This window comes from Nelumbo nucifera, chromosome 7 (genome assembly GCF_055504915.1).
Source record: "Nelumbo nucifera cultivar China Antique chromosome 7, China Antique-T2T, whole genome shotgun sequence".
NCBI classification, from domain to species: Eukaryota; Viridiplantae; Streptophyta; class Magnoliopsida; order Proteales; family Nelumbonaceae; genus Nelumbo; species Nelumbo nucifera.
The window spans coordinates 26,919,144-26,940,182 of NC_142655.1; the positions used below are offsets into that span (position 1 = coordinate 26,919,144).

A 21,039-nucleotide genomic window follows, 5' to 3' on the forward strand; every position below is an offset into this window, starting at 1 on the left:
GAAATGATTGTTCATACGGTTCACTAGAATTTACAGAAAAAAAGTTACATACAGATAAAGAGAAAGGGAAAAAGATGTGCAGTAATGCGTTTAGTAACATCGTCAAGATACAATGAAGCTAGGACAAAGGTGACTTAAGCACTAAAACCGATTTCACACCCACAAATAAATGAAAATGCATAAACAAGGCTTTAGAAATAAATCAAGGATTAAGGAATCTTACTGAATATACTTCTAGGTGGAAATCATATAAATAAATGTGCTTTAATACCATGGGAGGCCCAAACAAGCTTCATGGAAAAAGCTGATTATGAAACTGTTTTTCTTCCTCTACTCAAGCAGAACAAGATAGAAAAGAAATAGACTCGAGGATGCACTTGACATGGAGCATGGTAAATCATGTACAAACCACTACCCAATGCAATCTAGCACTAATCAGCTCGAGTTGTACCAGAGTGACGGTGGCGATGATGATGATGACCATGATGACTGTAGTTGCGTTTACTACTACTCCTATGATGCCTATCAGACTCAGAATTGTCAGATGAACCTGATTCAGGGTCACGCCGCTTTCGACTTTTATGATGCCTTCCATGATCAGTATTGTCAGATGAGCTTGAAATAGAACCCCGGCGTTTTCTACTTTCATTGTGTGTGTCTGAGTCGAAGTTGTCAGTTGAATCTGAGACAGAATGTCGACTTTTCCTTCTATCATGTCTATCAGACTCAGAGTTGACTGAAGAGCTTGTATCAGAATGATGTCTCTTCTTCCTATGTAACTTCTCTTTTGCTTTCTTTTTCTTTGATTTCTCCATGTCAGGATTGGGTGAGGATGACCAGTTCTTGGACTTGCTACCAGAAGCTGAAGAACGACTCTTGTGTTTGCCCTTCGTTTTAGAATGTTTCTTAGATTTGCTTGCTGAGAAGTTGGTCAGCAGGTCGGGGATATTTCCTCCACAGAGGAACCCTAAGAAGAACAAAATTTATGTGTAAAATATAGAATACAAGGATCACAGAAAAGGAAAAGTTCCAATTACTTAATAGTTTCTTACCCCCATATTCATCAAATATGTCTTCAGCAACTATCTGCTGGTTTGGGTCATCTGGCTTGAAGCCCCCTCGTGGAGGACTCATACCTGGTTTTTGTTTCAACTCCCACTTTAGAGGCTGCAGAGAGATCCATAGAGACAATATTAAGTTACCATCAAAGAACTTAATACCGAAAGTTTCAATGATGTTTTGTTGCATACCCTCCTGTCCTGATGCAAAATAACCAACACCTGCAGTGTAGTGCAAATACACCCCCCCCCTTCCCCCCTAACAAGAGTGCAACTGAAAATATCAAGCAAAAAGGGGCAATTTTAGGGCCATAAAGGTTCACTAGCATTCACAAAGTGCTATGAACAGCCTGGTATAATACGAATTTGTGCTAGCAGATCCATCAAAAAACTTATGCCAGAAGATGGTATCTGAAAATAGGGAAATAGGATCTGTTAAAAAACCTGTAGTGGACAAGAAGTTTTAACTAATAAACCTCAATCTAGCCCAAGGACGTAAGGCTTGATTGAAGAACAAATCATCTGAAAAAATCGACTCACTCAACTAGCTTGCATTAGTGCAGACCAAACAAAACTAAATGGCTGGAGAAACTGTTCCAGTTCAAAATGGGGACAGATCTGATACATTAACCATGGAGGCAGGCTTAACAGGTAAGCTGGTATAAGGGATGAGCAACCACATTAACCTCACAAAAAACTTACAATGGAGGCAGGCTGGACATGAAATCAATGCTCTATACTTCTTTAATAAACCTGATCGATCTTCTATTGTTTCTATAGCATGCATTAGCATCAATTATGCCCCAATTGAGCCAGTCTATTGAGGCTTTAATGAAAGGGCAAACTTCAACCATGTAGGAAGCAACAATTTTCATTTAAAAATTGCCATTCAAAAGAAAATAAATTTCATTTAAAATTTCATCAGAGCATGAAATAATATATCATTGACAACCTCAATACGATTTTCTCTAGAATGGTATATAAAACAAGATATGAATCTTTAATAAGGACAATAAGAAACTCAGAACCTATAGACCATGGAAGCGTGGATCTGGAAAAAGCCAAATCCCTCGGTGCTGATGAGAGCCTTCACACCGAGCTGCTTTTTTTGGGACAAGACGACTTGGATGTTTCAGTTTCAGCTCAGAATTGGGAAAATAAGTGGGTGGACTTGTTAACAAGGGCTCTACCTAGAGTCGCATCTGACCATTGCCCCATTAGCCTAGGACAGGAGCCTTTTAGGCAAGGACCTTGACCCTTTAGGTTTGAGAACATGTGGTTGACCCACCCGGACTTCGTGAAGAAGGTTGATGAGTGGAGAGAAGATCTAAGGGGGGTGAAGTGGAAAGGGGTAAGATTCCATAAAAAACTAAAAAGATTGAGAGCAGATGTAAAGGATTGGAATCGGGAGCATTTTGGGAGAATAGAAGAATTGAAATCCTCTCTATTGACCCAAATAGAGGAACTGGATGTGAAGGAATCCCAAAGAGCCTTCAGCCCTCAGGATAGAGATCGAAGATGGAATCTGAAAAGTGAGTTAAATGAAGTTATTTTGAGAGAAGATATTTCTTGGAGGCAGAAGTCTAGATGCAAGTGGATTAAGGAAGGAGATGGGAACACTAAATTTTTTCATGACCTAGCCAATGGAAGGAGAAGGAAAAACCTAGTTTCCAAACTGGAAGTGGATGAAACAGTCTCTGATACCCAAGAGAGGATAGCTACTTGTTTTGTTGACCATTTCAAATCCATCTTGAGGAGACCCCTAAGCCCTAGAGTGGAGTTGGAAGGTGTGACCTGGTAGAGGCTTCCAGAAGAGAGTAGAAGCTGGCTGGAAAGGAATTTTGAGGAGGAAGAAATTAGAAAAGTTGTCTTTTCCATGGACAGATCTAAAACTCCAGGACCAGATGGATTTACAATGGCTTTCTTTCAAGATTGTTGGGACATAGTCAAAGAAGATTTATTTGAGGTCTTCAAGGAATTTGAGAATAATCAAGTGATGAATTGGGAAATTAATGCTACTTTTCTAGCCTTAATTCCGAAAAAGAAAGAAGCCAAGCATCCAAAGGACTTTAGACCTATCAGTTTGGTGACTAGTGTTTACAAGATTGTGGCAAAAGTTTATCTTTGAGGATAAAACAGGTGCTTCCTTGTCTTATTAGCCAAGCGCAAGGAGCTTTTGTTCAAGGGAGACAAATTGTAGATCAGATTCTAATAGCAAATGAATGTGTGGAGGAGATGAGGAGATCGGGGCATAAAGGTTATGCTTGTAAACTTGACCTTGAAAGGCCTATGACTTAGTGGATTGGGGATTCTTATCACTTGTGCTAAGGAAGTGTGGGTATGGGGATAAGTGGTGAATGGATAAACGGTTGCCTCTCTAGTTGCCATTATTCCATCCTAGTTAACAAGGTAGTTGTTGATTTTTTCCTAGCTAGTAGGGGTCTTAGACAAGGTGATCCCATGCCATCTTTCCTTTTCACCTTAGTTGCTGATGCTTTTAGTAGACTCCTTTCAGAAGCAGATAGAGCCAGATCTCTAAGAGGGTGGAGAATAGGTAGAGATAGAGTGTCAGTAACCCATATCCAATTTGCAGATGACATAATAATCTTTTGCGAAGGTTGTGATTTGACAAATGTAAGGAATCTGGAGGACTTAATAATTCACTTTGAGAGGGCCTCGAATTTGAAGGTAAATTTTGAGAAGACTTGTGTTGTGGGGGTTAATTTGAACAGGAGGAGGTGGAGTCTATAGCAGCCTTGTTAGAATGCACTTGCTCTCAGTGGCCTCTATCCTACCTAGGACTTTTGAAGAGAGTAGACCTTGAGAGTTCGGCAATGAGGGTTTGAGAGTGAGAGTTTCGAACCATACTCTCTCTCAGCCCCCTAACACTGTTTTATTAAGATAGATTTGAATAATTACAATGAGGCCCTTAGTTGGGCAAGAAATTACAAAGAACATAATATAGACAGGATGGGCCCAGAATAAGGCCCATTACAGAAAAACATAAATAATAAGAAAAGAATAAATAGCCTATGGAGCATTCGGCCCATCTTCTCTACACTCCCCCTCAAGCTGATCATAGATGTCAATCATTCCAAGCTTGCTAGTATCATGCTGAAGTTTTGCCTTGGGAATGCCTTTGGTGAGAAAATCTGCCAATTGTCCTTCAGATGTAATGAAAGGAAGACATACTTCACCCGAAGAGACCCTTTCCCTAATGAAATGTCGATCAACTTCAATATGCTTAGTTCTATCATGTTGCACTAGGTTGTGAGCAATGTTAATGGCAACTTGATTATCACAGTACAACATCATTGGCTTGTCATGTTCAACCCCAAGTTCCTCCATCAATGATTTTAGCCATAATAATTCAGAAACTCCATGTGCCATGGCCCTGTATTCTGCTTCAGCGGAAGACCGAGCAACAACCAATTGTTTCTTGCTTCTCCAAGAAACAACATTACCAGCCACCAAGCTGCAATACCCAGAAGTAGATCTTCTGTCATCAATGTTTCCGACCCAATCAGAATCGGTGTAGGCTTCAAGTTTCATATGACCATGCTTGGCAAATAGAATTCCCTTTCCTGGGGAGCCCTTCAAATAACATAGGATTCGCTCTGCTGCTGCCATATGAGTGTCTCGGGGAGCATGCATGAATTGGCTAATGCAACTGACTGCATATGCAATATCTGGCCGAGTCATGCATAGGTACAAAAGTTTCCAAGAAGTCTCTGAAAAATTCCTTTGTCTTCTAACAATGTCCCATCTAAGGCAGAAAGTTTATGACTCATATCAATAGGAGTAGCAACTGGTCTAGCACCCATCTTTCCAGTTTCAGAGAGCAAGTCAAGAACATACTACCTTTGGGAGATAAGAATCCCATCCTTGGATCGAGCCAAATCTTTAATCTCAATTCTCCCAAATCTTTAATCTCAAACTCTGTATGGAGAAAAGATTTTAGATCATGAATTCCTGAAACATCATTACCAGTCACTACAATATCATCTACATACACAATGAGGTATACTGCCAGAGGTCCACTCCTCTTCACAAAAAGAGTATGATCGGATTGTGTCTGCACATAACCAAAGTTAACAAGTACTGTTCTAAATCTCTCAAACCATGCTCTAGGGGACTGTTTTAGTCCATAAAGGGATTTCTTCAGCCTGCATACCTTTCCTTTCATATCAGTTCCATACATCCCTGGAGGAAGAGACATATAAACCTCCTCATGTAATTCACCATTCAGAAATGCATTCTTCACATCCAATTGATAAAGGGGCCAGTCAAAGTGAGCAGCTAAAGATAGAAGAACCCTCACAGATGTCATCTTGGCAACAGGTGCAAAGGTCTCCAGATAATCAATCCCATATGTCTGTGTATAGCCTTTTGCAACCAGCCTGGCCTTGTACCTTTCAATGGTGCCATCAGCTCGATATTTGATAGTAAAGACCCACTTGCAACCGACTGGATCCTTCCCTTCAGGCAAATCCACCACTTCCCATGTGTCATTCTTGTATAGGGCATCGATTTCAGATCACATAGCATCCCTCCATTCTGGAATCTTAAGAGCTTCTGACACAGACCTGGGAATAGGGTTAGAAGCAATAGAAGAGAGATAGGCAAAGTATGAAGGTGAAAGCAATCTGTAAGAAAGGTGCTTGGAAATGCAGTGTGCAGTGCACTTCCGTTTTCCTTTCCTAACAGCAATGGGAATATCAAGGTCAGGGAAGGATGACCCCAAAGGTGCTGAAACTGTACCTGTTGTCTCATCTGTGACTGGAAGTGTATGAGGCTCATGTATTGTAGGAGAAACAACCTGCACATTTCTGGATCTTTGCCTTTGATACACCTTGGGATTGAAGATAGGATGAGGAGGTAGAAGTTGAAGAATACTGGGACAGGGAGAATGGAACGACTGATTCACCCTTGATACATTTGAAGGAGAAGCAGGCATATCAAAAGACTCAACTGGGACAGGAAGAGGAAGAGCAAACACCTGTGACAAATCCTCCCCCTGTGGACAATGTCCTTCTGGAGAGGAACCATAAAACGGGGAAAGCTCATCAAAGGTGACATCCATTAAGACATACCGAGTGCCAGTCTTTGGATCAAAACAATAGTAACCCTTCTATGTGGGGGAATAACCAAAGAAGATACACTTTTGAGCTTTGGGTTCAAATTTATGCCTTTGGACACTTGGGACATGTACATAATAGGTGTAGCCAAAGACACGAAGAGGAACAGGAAAAAGGTCCTTGTCCGGATGAAGGAGATTGAAAGGAGACTTAAACCCCAAAACCCTGGATGGCATATGGTTTATTAGGTAGGTAGCAGTAAGAACAGCATCACCCCAAAACCTTGTAGGAACATGTGAGGCAAATAAGATACTTCTTGCAACTTCAACAATATGCCTATTTTTCCTTTCAGCAACTCCATTCTGTTCCGGAGTCCTAACACAGGAGCTGTAATGAATAACCCCCATGTTAGAGAGATAGTAGGATAGGTTCTTCTCAAAATATTCTTTTGCATTGTCAGATCTGAAAATTTTAATCCTGGTATTAAATTGAGTTAGAACAAACTCATGGAATTGTCTTACAAGCCTTGGAACTTCATCACGGGATTTCAGTAGAAATATCCAAGTGAACTGAGAAAAATCATCAATAAATAGGATAAAATATTTGTAGCCACCCATAGAGGGTAAGTAGTAAGGCCCCCACACATCAGAGTGCACAATATTAAAAGGAAAAGAAGATCTTTTATAGATCAAAGGATAATTGTCTTTACGATGCTTTGATAACTCACAAGACTCACAATGAAGACTGGACAAACTAATTCCCTTAAACAATTTAGGGAATAGATGACTCAAGGCAGAAAAAGACAGATGACCAAAACGACGATGACACAAAATAATCCGACTAATAGACTCTGAAGGAACAGATCCGAGAGAAACATTCCCATGATGATCAGTGCATTGTCCCAGAGTATCAAGCAGGTATATTCCGTTCGCTTCATGGCCACTCCCAATCACCTTCTGAGACTCCAGATCCTGAAAAACACAATAGGAAGGAAAAAATGTTACACAACAGTTTAGTGACTTGGTTAAACTACCTATAGACAACAAATTTGTATGTAGTTTAGGTACATGAAGGACAGAAGGTAGGAACAAGGAATCCGTAGCCTTGATGGTTCCCTTACCAGAGATAGGGGCAAGTGAACCATCAGCTAAAGTGATTTTATCACGTCCAGGAAGCAAGTCATATGAAACAAACAAGGTAGAAATGTTGGTCATGTGATCAGAAGCACCTGAGTCAATAATCCAAGGGATCTTGAGATTACCTGAAGTGGTTGCATGATTGGTAGAAGCCCTTATACCTGAGTGAGCAAATGCAGAAGAAGCTGAATTTCCTGAAGGGTTGGAAGGAGAAGTCACATCACCCAGCTGACTGATCATCTTCCCAAACTTTTCATATTCTGCTCTCATGGCTGCCAACTGTGCACAAGCAGACATTTCTTCAGTATCTGGCCCGGTAGCTACATTTGCACTTCCTGATTTTTTACTATCATGCTTTTTCTGAAACCGAATGGGAACAAGATTAGGATGTAATTTCCAGCACTTGTCTTTTGTGTGCTTCAGCTTCTTGCAGTACTCACATATAACTTCTTTCTTTCCTGTGCCACCAGAAGTTCCAGCACTCCCTTTAGGTTTAACCCCCATATTCGCAAAGTGATCACTAATATCAGCCCCTTGAACCTGGACAGCCCTTCTGCTCTCTTCACTACTCACCAATGCATAAGCTTGTGACAATGAGACACACTCCTTGGAAAGAATATTTTGTTTTGTGATATCATATTCTGGGTTTAGTCTGGTTAAGAACTCAAACACCCTATTCCTTTCAACCAATTTTCTGTAGGTCTCTGCATCATTGGTGGTGTCCCAAGTTACAGCTTCTATTAGGTCAATCTCTTGCCATAGAAACTTCAAGGTTGAGAAATATACAGCTAGAGGTTTTTCCCCTTGCCTTAAATTCTTTACATCACTTCTCAATTTATATGCTCTGGCCACATTGAGTTTTTGGGAATAGGTTTCTGCAACACTGTCCCAAATTTCCTTTGCTGAATTCATCCATAGGTAGTGTTGACTAATTTGTGGCTACATTGAGTTCACAAGCCACCCAATGACAGTGTAATTTTCTTGCATCCACTTCTCGTAGGATGGATCATCTTCTGGGGGAGCCTTCTTGCTCCCGGAAATGAACCTCCACTTTCCTCTACTACATACATATATCTTTACTGATTGTGACTGTGCCAGATAATTAGTTCCATCTAGTTTGACTGTGGTCACAGTCAATAAAGAATCACTTGGAGTCCCCTGAACTAGTCCATATTCAGCACTATTCTTGTTTTCAAACTCTGAGGAGTACATCATGTAAACACTCCAAATATGATTTTAGATGACTTCTACAAGTATACTGAATGAGGACAAGCAAGGGCTGAGTTCAACCGCCCTCAAGAAGGCAATACACAAGGCCAAACTACACCCAGAAGTTGTGAGAACCAAGACTGAAGCAGAAACTTCTACACGAGTCACCCAAAAACAGTTTGGTTTGGCCTTCAAGAAGTAATCAGAAACTTCTAGGCACTGTGCACTCAACCAAAGTTCCTTTTCAAATCAGGGACTTCAAGGTAATCACCAAAGAAATAGCCAAGAAGAGTGAATACCAATCAGTATTGCTGAAAAGACCTTTTTACAAACACAATGAGGGCAATAGAGACGACCCCACTGTCAAAAAGAAAAAAAGGCCTCAAGAGCAGTTCGTACAGTCCCCAAAAACAGCCAAATAAAAGCAACAATCCACAGCTCTTGATACAAGGATGTTTCGGCAGTTTTGATCCAAGAAGGAGTGAAAACAGCCCAGAAATTTCTGGGTTAAACCAGATTAAAGGGCAGCCGAAAGTTGTACAGAAACAACCCAGAAATTTCGGACACTACAACAGTCCAAGCACACCCAAAAAATAACCAGAAAACTGAGCACAACTTACAATTTTGAGCATCAAATCAGAACCGAGTTGTTCCCCTTCCCCCTTTTCTTTTCACTGATTCTTCCTAGCCACCGAACCACTTCTCCAAGAGATTCGAGTCTTGGACACTTCCAATGACCTCCAAGAATCAGGCAACACGAGTTAAGCTTCCAGCCCTAGGATATTGAAGTTCAGGTATGCTCTGATACACCATGAAGAAAACTGAAGAGAGTAGACCTTGAGAGTTCGGCAATGAGGGTTTGAGAGTGAGAGTTTCGAACCATACTCTCTCTCAGCCCCCTAACACTGTTTTATTAAGATAGATTTGAATAATTACAAGGAGGCCCTTAGTTGGGCAAGAAATTACAAAGAACATAATATAGACAGGATGGGCCCAGAATAAGGCCCATTACAGAAAAACATAAATAATAAGAAAAGAATAAACAGCCTATGGGCCATTCGACCCATCTTCTCTACAACTTCCTCTAGGTGCAAACCCAAAGGAAAGTAGGTTATGGAATCCGGTGGTTGAAAATTTTGAAAAAAGATTGGCAACTTGGAAGAGAAACTACATTTCCGTGGGTGGTAGAGTTACTTTGATTAAAGCAGCTTTAGCCAGCTTGCCTTTATACTTCCTGTCAATCTTTAGAATTCCTAAAAGGGAGGCAAAAAAAGGTTGGAAATACTTATGAGGGACTTCCTATGGGAACCTGGTGAAGAGAAAAAAGATCACTTGATTAGGTGGGAGGTGGCGAGTCGGAGCAAAAAAGGAGGACTAGGCTTAGGGAATGTGATGAGTAAGGATGAGGCTCTTTTAGGTAAGTGACTTTGGAGGTGGCCCATGGAGAGGGAGAGGTTATGGCATGAAGTAGTGAAAAGTATCCATGGTTGTTCTGAATTAGGTTGGGATGCAGGGGTATCTCGAAGGGCTTTGCTCATAGCACCTTGGAAGGCTATCTCTAGCATTCTCCCTAAATTCCTCGGGTTTGTAAGGTATGATGCTTGTTCTAGAAACTCTATTCTTTATTGGGAAGATACTTGGGTGAGCACTCAACCCCTAGAAGACTGTTTCCCTTCTCTCTATTCCATCTCCCTCTTTAAAAAGAAACCCATTTCTTGGTTCCTTCCCCCCCCCCCAGTTTGCCCTCTTTGGCTTTAAATTGGGATTTTGGGTTTCGGAGAGGGTTAAGGGATGAAGAGTTTCATTGTGTCTCAAAGTTGTTGTTGCTTCTAGATTCGGTGTGCCTGAACCCCACCAACCCGGACAAGAGTCTGGGCTCTAAACCCGGTTGCCACTTTCACTTGTGCATCTTTCTTTAAAGCCCTTTGCTCTAACCCTTCCTCTCAGATCTTCCCTGTTAAAGAGGTTTGGTCAAGGCCAATACCCCCCAAAGTAGTAGTGTTCTGTTGGGAAGCCTATTATGGTAAGATCAATACTGTGGAAAACTTGCAAAAGAAGAAATATGTTGTCTCTTTTCTCAGGACCAGTGGGTGAAGGTGATTCTGTAAGGGCAGAGCTAATAGCAGCGGTACAAGGTAGTAGTGGGCTGGCTGAATAGCCCAAACACAGTTTGTTGGGGCTACAGGGATCTGGTAAAGAAAGTTAAATGGATGACAAGAAATATGACTGTTAGGTTCCAGTGGGTTAGAAGATCAGCAAATGTAATGGCTGATTCTCTGGCCAAGCAAGGGGTGTCAAGGGGTGATCTTTTTTGGGCTAATTTTTAATTTGTTTCTCAGGTTTGGGCATGTTTTTGTGCTTATGATTCAGTCCTTGGGGGAGGTAACATCTCGTGCCTCTTCCTAGGCTGCATGTATTTCTGATACTCTTTCAATAAAATTACTCTCGTTTATCAAAAAAAAATGAATATGGATCTAATAATAACATTATATTCAGGGCTTCTAGGTCATGGTGACACCCTGAGAACTGAGTTTAATGTGGTGCCACAAGGGTTGAGGATGGCCAAAGCAGATGTGGAGAATCTATTTGCACAAAGAGACTCAAGGATAGTGGTGGTTAAAAAATAACAAGGGACTTGGACGCATAGACACCTCATGAGGGAAAGCAGGCAGATTGTCAATGGAATGGTGGTAAATTTTCAATTGATAGATCCATATATTGGCAAATGGGTTGGTTGATCTTCTAGCCAAGCAAAGGGTAAGTAACAAATCAATGGAATAGAGCTAAGTGCAGCCTATACAAAAGTAACTGTTGGAAAAATGTGATAATAAATGAAAAAGAAAACTCATTGGTAAGAAGCAAAGAGTTCGTGATCAAAACAAAGGCTGATGAGGAATCACCCAAAAAGGAAAGCAATAAAAGGCAACATAACTCAAACCACCCTCCCCCCCCCCCCAAAAAAAAAAAAAAAACTCCAAAATGGATCAGGAACCAGATACAACTCCAAAAATTCTTGCCTTCTTACAGCCCTGTAGCACCACCCAGCTAGAAAAAGGGCCTTCTGAATTTGGAGGACCACACTGCCATGCCTTGCCACACCTCAAAGCATTGACTAATGGTAATACTTTTATCTCTTAACCTGAAAATTCTAGGACAGATACATAATTTCTCAAAACCAACCCGTTCATCCTCCCAACACCAAATACTTGATCCATCATCTGCCTTGAATTTTGTAAGATTTAAGAAGAAATGGTGAAATTTCAAAATGCCTTTCCAAAATCTAACACCATATGTAGCTCTCACTTCTCTAGAGTCCTAATCAAATCTGACCACATCATACTTATAACCAATAACATTCCTCCAAAGAGATTCTCTCTCAATACCAAATCTCCACAATCACTTCTCTAACAAAATTTTGTTATATAATATCACCCTTCTTATCCCCAAACCCCCATCCTTTCTAGATCTACAAACCTAGCCCTACTTTACTAAGTGATACCTCTTTCTACTTTGATGTTCCAAAGGAAATCTCTTTGTATCCTCTCTATTGAATCAGCCTTTTATTCCAGATTTTTTTTTATCAGAAACACGTAAGAATTTTATTAATTAAATGAGAACAAAGTTACAAGAGGTTGTGAAAACTGAAAAGACCCAATACAAAACGTACAGACCCACCACCCCCTATTACAACTGTGCCCAATACAATTGCTGTTTGTGAACTCTTTGTTTAGCCAAGCCATCTGCTAAACTATTAGCCGATCTCCTATCCCATCTAATTTGAATGAACATATCTCTAGAAAACCACTTAAAGCACCTAAACTCATTCCAAAACTGCCACAGCACCCCTAAACCTTGGTTTATCCACCCTACTATTGCCTTCTGATCCTCTTCAATGATCAATCGAACAATTCCCATTTCTCTGGATTTCAGTACCCCAAAAATTGCTGCCAAAAGTTCTGTCCTTACTGAATCGCCTCATTCTATTGGGCCCGAAAACAGGCCACAAATAGTACCATCCTCACCCCCCCCCCCAATTCCTGAGGGAACAGGATTGCCCAAGCTGCTACCATCAAAGTTCAGTTTCATCCAACCACCAACTCAGGGTGACCAAACCTCCAAGACCTTTTGTTTCCTGGAGGAAGAGCCTGCTATTGTCCCTCAGTTTCTGAAGAAATCCTCCAATGAGAAGTCCGAAAAAACATTTTTAGTGTCTTCACCCAACACACCACTCAGAGAATTTATGATCTCAATAACTTTTTTTTTGGAAAAAGTAAGGTAAATTTATTCAAACAGAAAAGGAGAACATTACAACAAAACTCAGGCCAAAAACTGCCTGAGTGCAGATCAGATTACAGACTCATCCAACACTGAGAACAAAACAAGTGAGTCAAATTCTGATGCCTAAACTCCTCAGTAACCGACACCCAAGAGATCAACTTGCCCACGGCTCCCTGCACTAACTCTTCAGGATTTTTAGCTCTACTGAAGAAAATTCTATTATTTCTCTCAGCCCAAATAGACCACAAAACAGCTGCAGGAATGGTCTTTCATACTAATCTTCCTTTCTTGTTGAGACCGTCCACTCTCCAACAGTACAGCAGTTCCTTGACTGATCTTGGCATAACCCAACTAATACCCAGAGCCTTCAGGAAATGTCTCCACACCATTGTGGAAGTCAGGCAGTGAATGCACAAGTTATCTGTAGTTTCTGAAAGAGAACCACACAACACACAAGGAGTCCAGAACCTGAATGCCACGTCTCTCCAGATTAACTCTAGTCAAACATTTATCAAGAGCCATTGTCCAAACAAGAAAAGTAACCTTGGAGGGGCTAATTGGATACCAAGTCTGATTGGCAGAAAAATCCGAATGACCTGAACTGTGCAGCTTGAAGGCCAAAGACTTAACAGAGAAACAACCATCTGAATTCCATTTCCAGCTCCATTCGTCCTCCATATTCATATCTATCTTCTGATTTTGAAGCAGCCCCAACAACTCCACAGTTTCTTCTAGCTCCCAATCAAACAGACTTCTCCTGCAAAGGGGGGTCCAAATAATGGTTCCACCAGAGAAACTATAATTCTCAGCCACCAATAATTCCATTTCCAGCTCCATTCGTCCTCCATATTCATATCTATCTTCTGATTTTGAAGCAGCCCCAACAACTCCACAGTTTCTTCTAGCTCCCAATCAAACAGACTTCTCCTGCAAAGGGGGGTCCAAATAATGGTTCCACCAGAGAAACTATAATTCTCAGCCACCAATAAGTCTTGATTAATAGAACATTGAAAAAGAAGAGGGAAAGCATCCGCCAAAGGACCCTCCAAGCACCAGGGGTCCTTCCAGAACTTTATTCTATCTCCTTTACCCACCTTAAGACTGATCCCTTCCAAGAGTGTAGGAAGATTCTTCATTATGCCTGTCCAAAGAGAGCTGCCCCTACTTGGAGGAGGATCCCTCGATCTCCAACTTCCCCATTCCACACCATACTTAACAGCTACTAGGTTTCTCCACCATGCATTCCTTTCAGAAGCAAATCTCCATAACCATTTACTAAGAAGGGCTGAGTTAAATTTCTTCAGATTTCTTACTCCCAGCCCCCCTTCTTCCTTAGGGAGACACACTTGATCCCACTTGACAAGGTGAATTTTCTTTTCATCTTCCCAACCCCTCCACAAAAAATTCCTCTGTAATTGCTCCAATAACTTTCACCTTCTTCCTTATGATCTCCCTTCTTCCTTAGGGAGACACACTTGATCCCCCCTTCTTCCTTATGATCTCAATAACTTTCACCCCAAAAATTCTTGTATTCCTCAATTCCCAAATTTTCCATATCACTGCAGCCCTTGTGCATCTCCATATGGTTCTTCCCCTTTTCTTTGTGCTTCTCAAAAAAGGAAAGACAGTAAATAGGCAAATTAGTTAGAAATCTCATGACAAAAGTAAACCTACCTCCAAGAGAAAGGTATTTCCTTTCCACCCAGCCAATCTTCTATCAATTCTATTCAAAACAGGTTGCCATGTGGATTTAGCAGAAGCCTTTGCCCTAATTGGTAAGACCATATAGATGAAAGGGAATTCATCCACAAGTATCCAACGTTACTGCACAATCTTCTAGCATGGAGTTTGGAGTATCACCAACACAAATCATAATGCCTTTGGACAAGTTTACTTTCAGACCTGATAGCATTTTAAAACATTTTAGAGTAGCTCTAATATGCAACACCTGCTCCATAGATGACTTTAAGAATATCAAAGTGTCATCAGCACACTGAAGATGAGTGATGATTGGAGCCTCTCTTCCTAACTTGTAGCCTTTAAATTAACTCTGCTTCAACACCTTTACAAATCATCCTAGTTACAACTTCTGCAACTAAAACAAACAACATGGGGAATAAAGGGTCCTCTTGCCTCAACCTTTCTAGAAGTTTGAAAGAATTCTGTGGACGATCCATTTATCAACATTGAAAAGGATACCAAAGATATACACGCGAATATCCAACTTCTCCATTTCTCCTCATAACTCACCTGCATGAGAACCTCCTCTAAAAAACCCCATTCTCCATAGTCATAAGCCTCCTCAGTGTAAATCTTGCAAATCAAACCTGCTTCACCACTCCTAATCCTTAAATCCACACACTCACCAGTAACTGATGACCCATCAGATCATTGCAAGGAAGGTAACATCCTTTGGAACATCATACCTTTTATATTTTGTTAGTAGACCTTATCGATAAAGCATAATCATACTCTTTAAGGCAAGAAGTGTCCTACTCCAAACTTAGCATTTACAGGTAAGGTAGAGCAGCTGATTTATTTGTGGGCATCCATCTTGGTGGAATTCAAAGATTTAAAGATCCACAACTTTTGCAACAATTGGAATAGAGTTATTACTGTATCTAATGACGGTACAGAAAAGTACATCTTGTATACGAGTTATCTCATAGAAACCACGTCATTTTTCATCTAGGGGCTCATCTCTTAACCTACTAGCATATCGATAGAAACCATCATTGTTTATCAAAAGGAAAGAAAAGAAAAAGAACACAATCACACTAAAGATTAATTAATAAGTGATAAATTTATGATAGCAGATAGATTTAATGAAGAGATGATAGAATTTAAACTTAAATGGCTTTGAACTAAATACCACAAACTTGACCTAATAGAACATCATGTTTCATAGGTATGAATAAGTTTCTAATAGGAATATTGAAGCATGTATACCAACTTGAAACATTGATCAGAACTTAATTCATTTCAAAGTACCCAATGAAAACATCACTGACCTCGCTAGATTCAGTGTGGGCCAAGATAGCTGTCAAGGGATCATCTCTCTTCAATCGGCTTTCTTCATTAGGCATTATTGCATCTCTCAATGGGCATTCGCGATCACCACTTTGATGACCATATTTTCCACATCTTACACATTTCACATTACGGACTTCAATCCCAAATGGTTTTACTCTTGCTGGCAGACCTGTCTCTAGCCTGAAATAAATCGCCGCTATTTAAACCACATATGGAGTAGTGGTCAAGAATAACACAAGAAGTTTTCAGGTGAGAACAGCATTACAATTAACAACAGAAAAAAGTCCAAGGTATCAAGAGAACAAGGGAAAACCTCAAGTAAGAACTCTTATTGCATGACTTGGGAGGTGGCCACTCCCCCCATAGAAAATGATGCATGCATCAATTGGACTTTGTTCTCAGCCTATGCATGGAACACATGATGATAAACCAGGAACCGGGACCATTCAAAGGCCTACAAGGCTACCACAAACTACAGTTCACACAGTCTTGACAATAAAAACATGTTGGACATGATGGATCTCATCCAACGCAATAGTGAACAAGGCATCCTCTTTTTTTTTATAGAAGTGGACAAGGCATCCTCTTGGCAACAAGGCATTGTCCCAGGGTCACCTTGCATGGAAGCTTCAACATATATATGTTATACATGTCATGTTAAGCCACAAGGACATGGCCAGAAAGTGTCAGATAAGAATGTATACCAAAAATTGAAGTATTCATCACGATACAGAACCTTATATAGATAACCTGTATCGTGGTTGTGGTGTATGTGCACTATACAAAAACATACATAAATATACAATACGAAAGGATGTAAGTGTTGAAAACGAATTATCACTATTACTTGACAGATCAAGAGTTTACAAGCATGGCAATGGAGAGGAAGGAGAAAAAAAGGCAGGCAACAAAGAGGTTGAAACTCCATGAATCAATTGAGGTAGTAATTTTTTTATCGATAATGATCAGAAATTTATCAAGAAAAAAATAAGAGTTAAGATACAACAGTGAGTGCACGCTTTCATCTATCCCAGTAAAACTGAAAAGAAAGCCAGCCCCTTGACTATTCGCCCTAACATCTTTAGTAGTCCATTTATAATCATCATCTAAAAGGCCATTTGGTAATGGATGAAGTTGTTGAAACTGAATGACTTGTTGCTTTGTCCTTTCATGGACAAAATCATTAAATTATAAAATATTTAAGGGTATAGTAATCTATCCAACTTCAGCTTGAGCCATTAAGGAACCCATAACCTCCTTAAAAACTTATTCACTAAAAGACAAAGCATAAATTTTGTCCATCCACTTCAGCTGTTATTAAATGGCCCCTAGCATGTTCCCACTATATGGGGTCAGATACACCAATCCTGTTCCACCATTCTCTTCTATTATTACTAGTCCACTCCCATACAATAATCGACAAGCCCAAAGGAAATGATCTTCAACACAAACCTTATCTATTTGCACCATCTCTAGCAAGTGAATCAGCTAGAATTTCAGAGATCAAGAATCTTATAGAAACCATAAGGTCGATTACTAGCAATTCCATATTCAGAGACTTGTTTTCAAGTAACTCTTTGCCATAGTTATCAAGGTGTAGACGATTCTAGGTAAGAGTGGAGTGCCTATTGGCCTAGTTACCTAGCCAATAGAATTTTGCAAAGAAAAACCTAAATTCTAAGTTAACTCCCTATTTTTACATACCAATACAAATACATATAAATTGAAAAAATAGCCATATTCTTTAGTAGTAACATTAGTTTTCCCCTCAAAACATTCTTTAGACAGCTAAAAGCCCTTTTCTGGGGGGTAGGGGTGGGGGTGATTTCCCTCACAAACAAGTTTGGGCCCATGGATTTTGTGGCATGGACAAAAATCTTAGGCAAATGTTTGACCATGTAAAAGTTAGTTCTAAGGAAGATAATCATTCCAGGGTGTGTTTAGGAATGAAGAGGGGCAGATTGTTGTCTTATACTCCAGCCCAAATGGTGTGGGGGATGCGGTTAGTGCAGAGATGCAAGCGGCTATACAGGGTGCACAAATTGCTAAAGAGTTGAACTTTGGGAGATTGATCATTGAAGGTGACTCTAAAGTGGTAACTGGGTGGTTAAAAGAACCAGAGACAACAGCTTGGTCTTTTAGGGGAGAGATAAGGAGATTTAAGTGGCTTACTTCTAATCTCACAGTGAGAGTTCAGTGGGAGAGGAAGTCAGCAAATGGGCCGGTAGACTTACTAGCTAAGCAAGGGGTGAACAGGGATCACTTGTTCTGGGCTCAATTGTAATTTTATTTTGATTTTCTTTGTTTTGGAAGGCAGCAACTCGCGCCTTCTGGGAGAACTCTGGATTGTATCCACTTTTCATTTTAGTTTATTTTCATCCTAATAAAATTATTCATGATTCATCAAAAAAAAGGAAGATAATCAAACATGGATGGTGTTCTTTATCAAGAGACAGTTGAGACTGCTAGTCACTATGACTGATCACTTTGAAGTTTTTAGAATTCAACCCAAGGTTTCTTTGTTCTTTTTTTTTATCAATAACAAAACTTTCATTAATCAATCAGAATAATTAATTACACAAAGGGGGAGATAAACTCTCTTAACTCCCCAACAGAGGCATGAACCCCCACAATGAGAAAACCAGAATTACAACTGAGCCCAAAATATAGATTCCCTGGCCACCCCTAGCTTAGCTAACCCAAGGTTTCTTTGTTCTTACAGAGCTAAGGATGGCAAATCAGGAAATTAGTAAGAAAAAGCAAGGCCAATGGAGTATCATTCCTCTAGCAACTATTTGGATGGTTACGGGAGAGAAATTCCAGAACTTCTGAAAGAAAAACATCTACTTCTGAGTCTGTGTTCCTTAAATCCACTGGGATGGTTTCCTCTTGGTTATCTATAAAGGAATTCAAGGGCAATGTCCCTATGTAGTTATTAACATTATAATATAATCTGATCTAATTCACCCATCAAAATTTATTACTAATTATTAGAGTATGTTTTCAATGTAAAGCTGCTTATAAGTTGTATTATCAACTCACCCACCTATCAGAAGTCAAAGTTACAAAAATTCATTTAACAAGAACAAATACTAAATTGTACACTGGTACTTGATGAGGAAAGTTGCGTCCCCCCCCCCCCTCTCTTCAAGATAATTGTATGATAGGTTAAAATAACTTAGGATTTATATGTTATAACTACATTATAGGATGACCATTAACTTCGTTGATAAGAAAGCAAGTAAGCCTATGAACCACTCAAAAAACTAAATTTAACAACAATTTGTATTTTGTATAAAGATAGACAAGACTAGTTAAAGAACACAGTGTGCTTTTGGCTAGAGATTTTGAGATTCAAAGGAAACTATATATATCATTCCAACCAATGTAGTTAGATTCATATCATCTCACCAAAAAGGACTTGGACAGCAAGAACTATTCCCCTGAAAGATATAGCTATTCTACATTAATTTCAACAGGAATTCAAGCATACAAGGTGCAAGGATTATTAAGTATTAGCAGATCTTGCAGAAGAAAATATGGTAAATAATGTGCTCTTGAAAGTTTTCCTTGCAATTCGGACAAATGAAATGAATAAGCCAATATTTCTACTACAATTTCAAAGCTCACATCTGAAATCACAATGAAAACACAGATTTTACAAATTGCAAAGAAGACTAACTAAATAAATATACCGTGGAGCATTTTTCAATACTTCAAATTCTTCCTCTGTTGGTAAGGCACGACCAAAGACATCCTTTGGCCTTGGCTTCCTCCTAGTTTCACTTGGATGATCAGGCGGCCTACAAGGAAATGCAATGTTGTATTTGTAATCGATCACATATGAGAAAACAATCTTAGTATTACGTTTACAGTCTAAAACACCCAGTGGACATCCACCATTAGTCTTCAAAGATTAAGAAGCCCTTAAAAACAGTTAGTAGGGATGGGAAAGTAATAGAAATGACAAGAAACGAATGCCAGTACATTGTGGGGGGAGCACCATCTGCAGGCTCTTGCTGAGGATTGTTTTGTTCCTGCTTTTTCCTCTCATCCGCAATCTCTGCAGCTTTGGCACTTTCTGCATTATAACCCGGTGGCCGAACATACATGAAACTAACAGCTTTCATCATCTCCACCTATACAAAATTTTGAATTACAAATGTCAAAAGGCATCATCGTTTTTTTTCCTCAAGCATATCTTGCATAATGGTTTACTGAAATTTCTTCTATCAAGTTCCAAGTATTTCCCAATAATTCACATTATTTATGGCGACAGACTGAAGTCGACTAAAAGAGGAATTAATCCAAATCCAAATTCTGATCATTCATGCGAACCCACGAAGTAAAATAGGCAGATAATTACAATGGAACAAAACAAAAAAAAAAATGAGATGTTAAAATGGGACTGCTGCAATTAAAATTCTAATTATATTTATTGTAATTATTTTTTACCTTCTCCTTCTCTTTCTTGGAGACAAGAGCAGTTTGACGGAAGAACTCCTGCTCCTGAGCAAACTGCAGAGCCAAACACAAAGACACATAGAGAAATTTGAGAGAAAAGACGAATGAAACTGAAAGCATATGAGAAAGAGAGGGAACGGAGAGACGAACTTCTCTGGCAACTTCCTCGGCACGGCGCTCGCGTTGAGCATCGGTCTGCTCAGCTATCCATTTGCGACGTTGGTTGGGATAGGACAGAGGGTGCCAAGGCTTCTGGTTGAGGTAGGAATGGCTCCAAGCCGTACCAGCCTTGGTCTTGTAGTCCACTTCGCCCTTCTCCACGAATTTCTTTTTCCCTAGCCTCCCCAACCCTCCTCCACCCTCCTCTTCATCCATTTTTCTTACTTCTCCTGAAACCTCAAACTCCCACTATTCTTCGTCTTCTTCGTCGTTGTCGTCGTCGATCCGAACCAACTCTTGATCAGCAAACAGGGACCTCTCTCCTCGACCCTGTGTTTTATGGAACGAGGAAGAGTGTTGATCAGGGCACATCGCCATTTTGATGATCCGAGCAAAAAAGACAAATATGCTATGGGGTACATTGTGGTGCCCCTTTTAAAAAATAGGATGTGCTATAATCAATAATTACATGTTTTCTTATGGCAAATTTTTTAAAGTATCCGTGAGATTTAGCAAATTGATTAATTCTACACTTACTATTTAGATATTGTGTTAAAGTACATTAAGGTTTTGGACAACTGCCATCATCGTTAAATATGGGTGTTCACGAGTCGGGTTGGGTTG

General features: G+C 39.9%; 1 protein-coding gene across 1 annotated transcript; it reads right to left on the reverse strand.

The window, feature by feature from the left end:
* Positions 1 to 20,823, reverse strand: LOC104593405 (zinc knuckle (CCHC-type) family protein). Its single transcript, XM_010253216.3, has 7 exons — positions 20,407 to 20,823; positions 20,248 to 20,310; positions 19,780 to 19,931; positions 19,488 to 19,595; positions 15,771 to 15,972; positions 1,053 to 1,167; positions 1 to 967 (listed from the first exon to the last, which is right to left on the reverse strand). Exons 1-7 carry the CDS (start codon positions 20,629 to 20,631, stop codon positions 432 to 434), a joined length of 1,401 nt encoding a protein of 466 aa, XP_010251518.1. The 5' UTR covers positions 20,632 to 20,823; the 3' UTR covers positions 1 to 431.
* Positions 20,824 to 21,039: the final 216 nt, after the last annotated feature.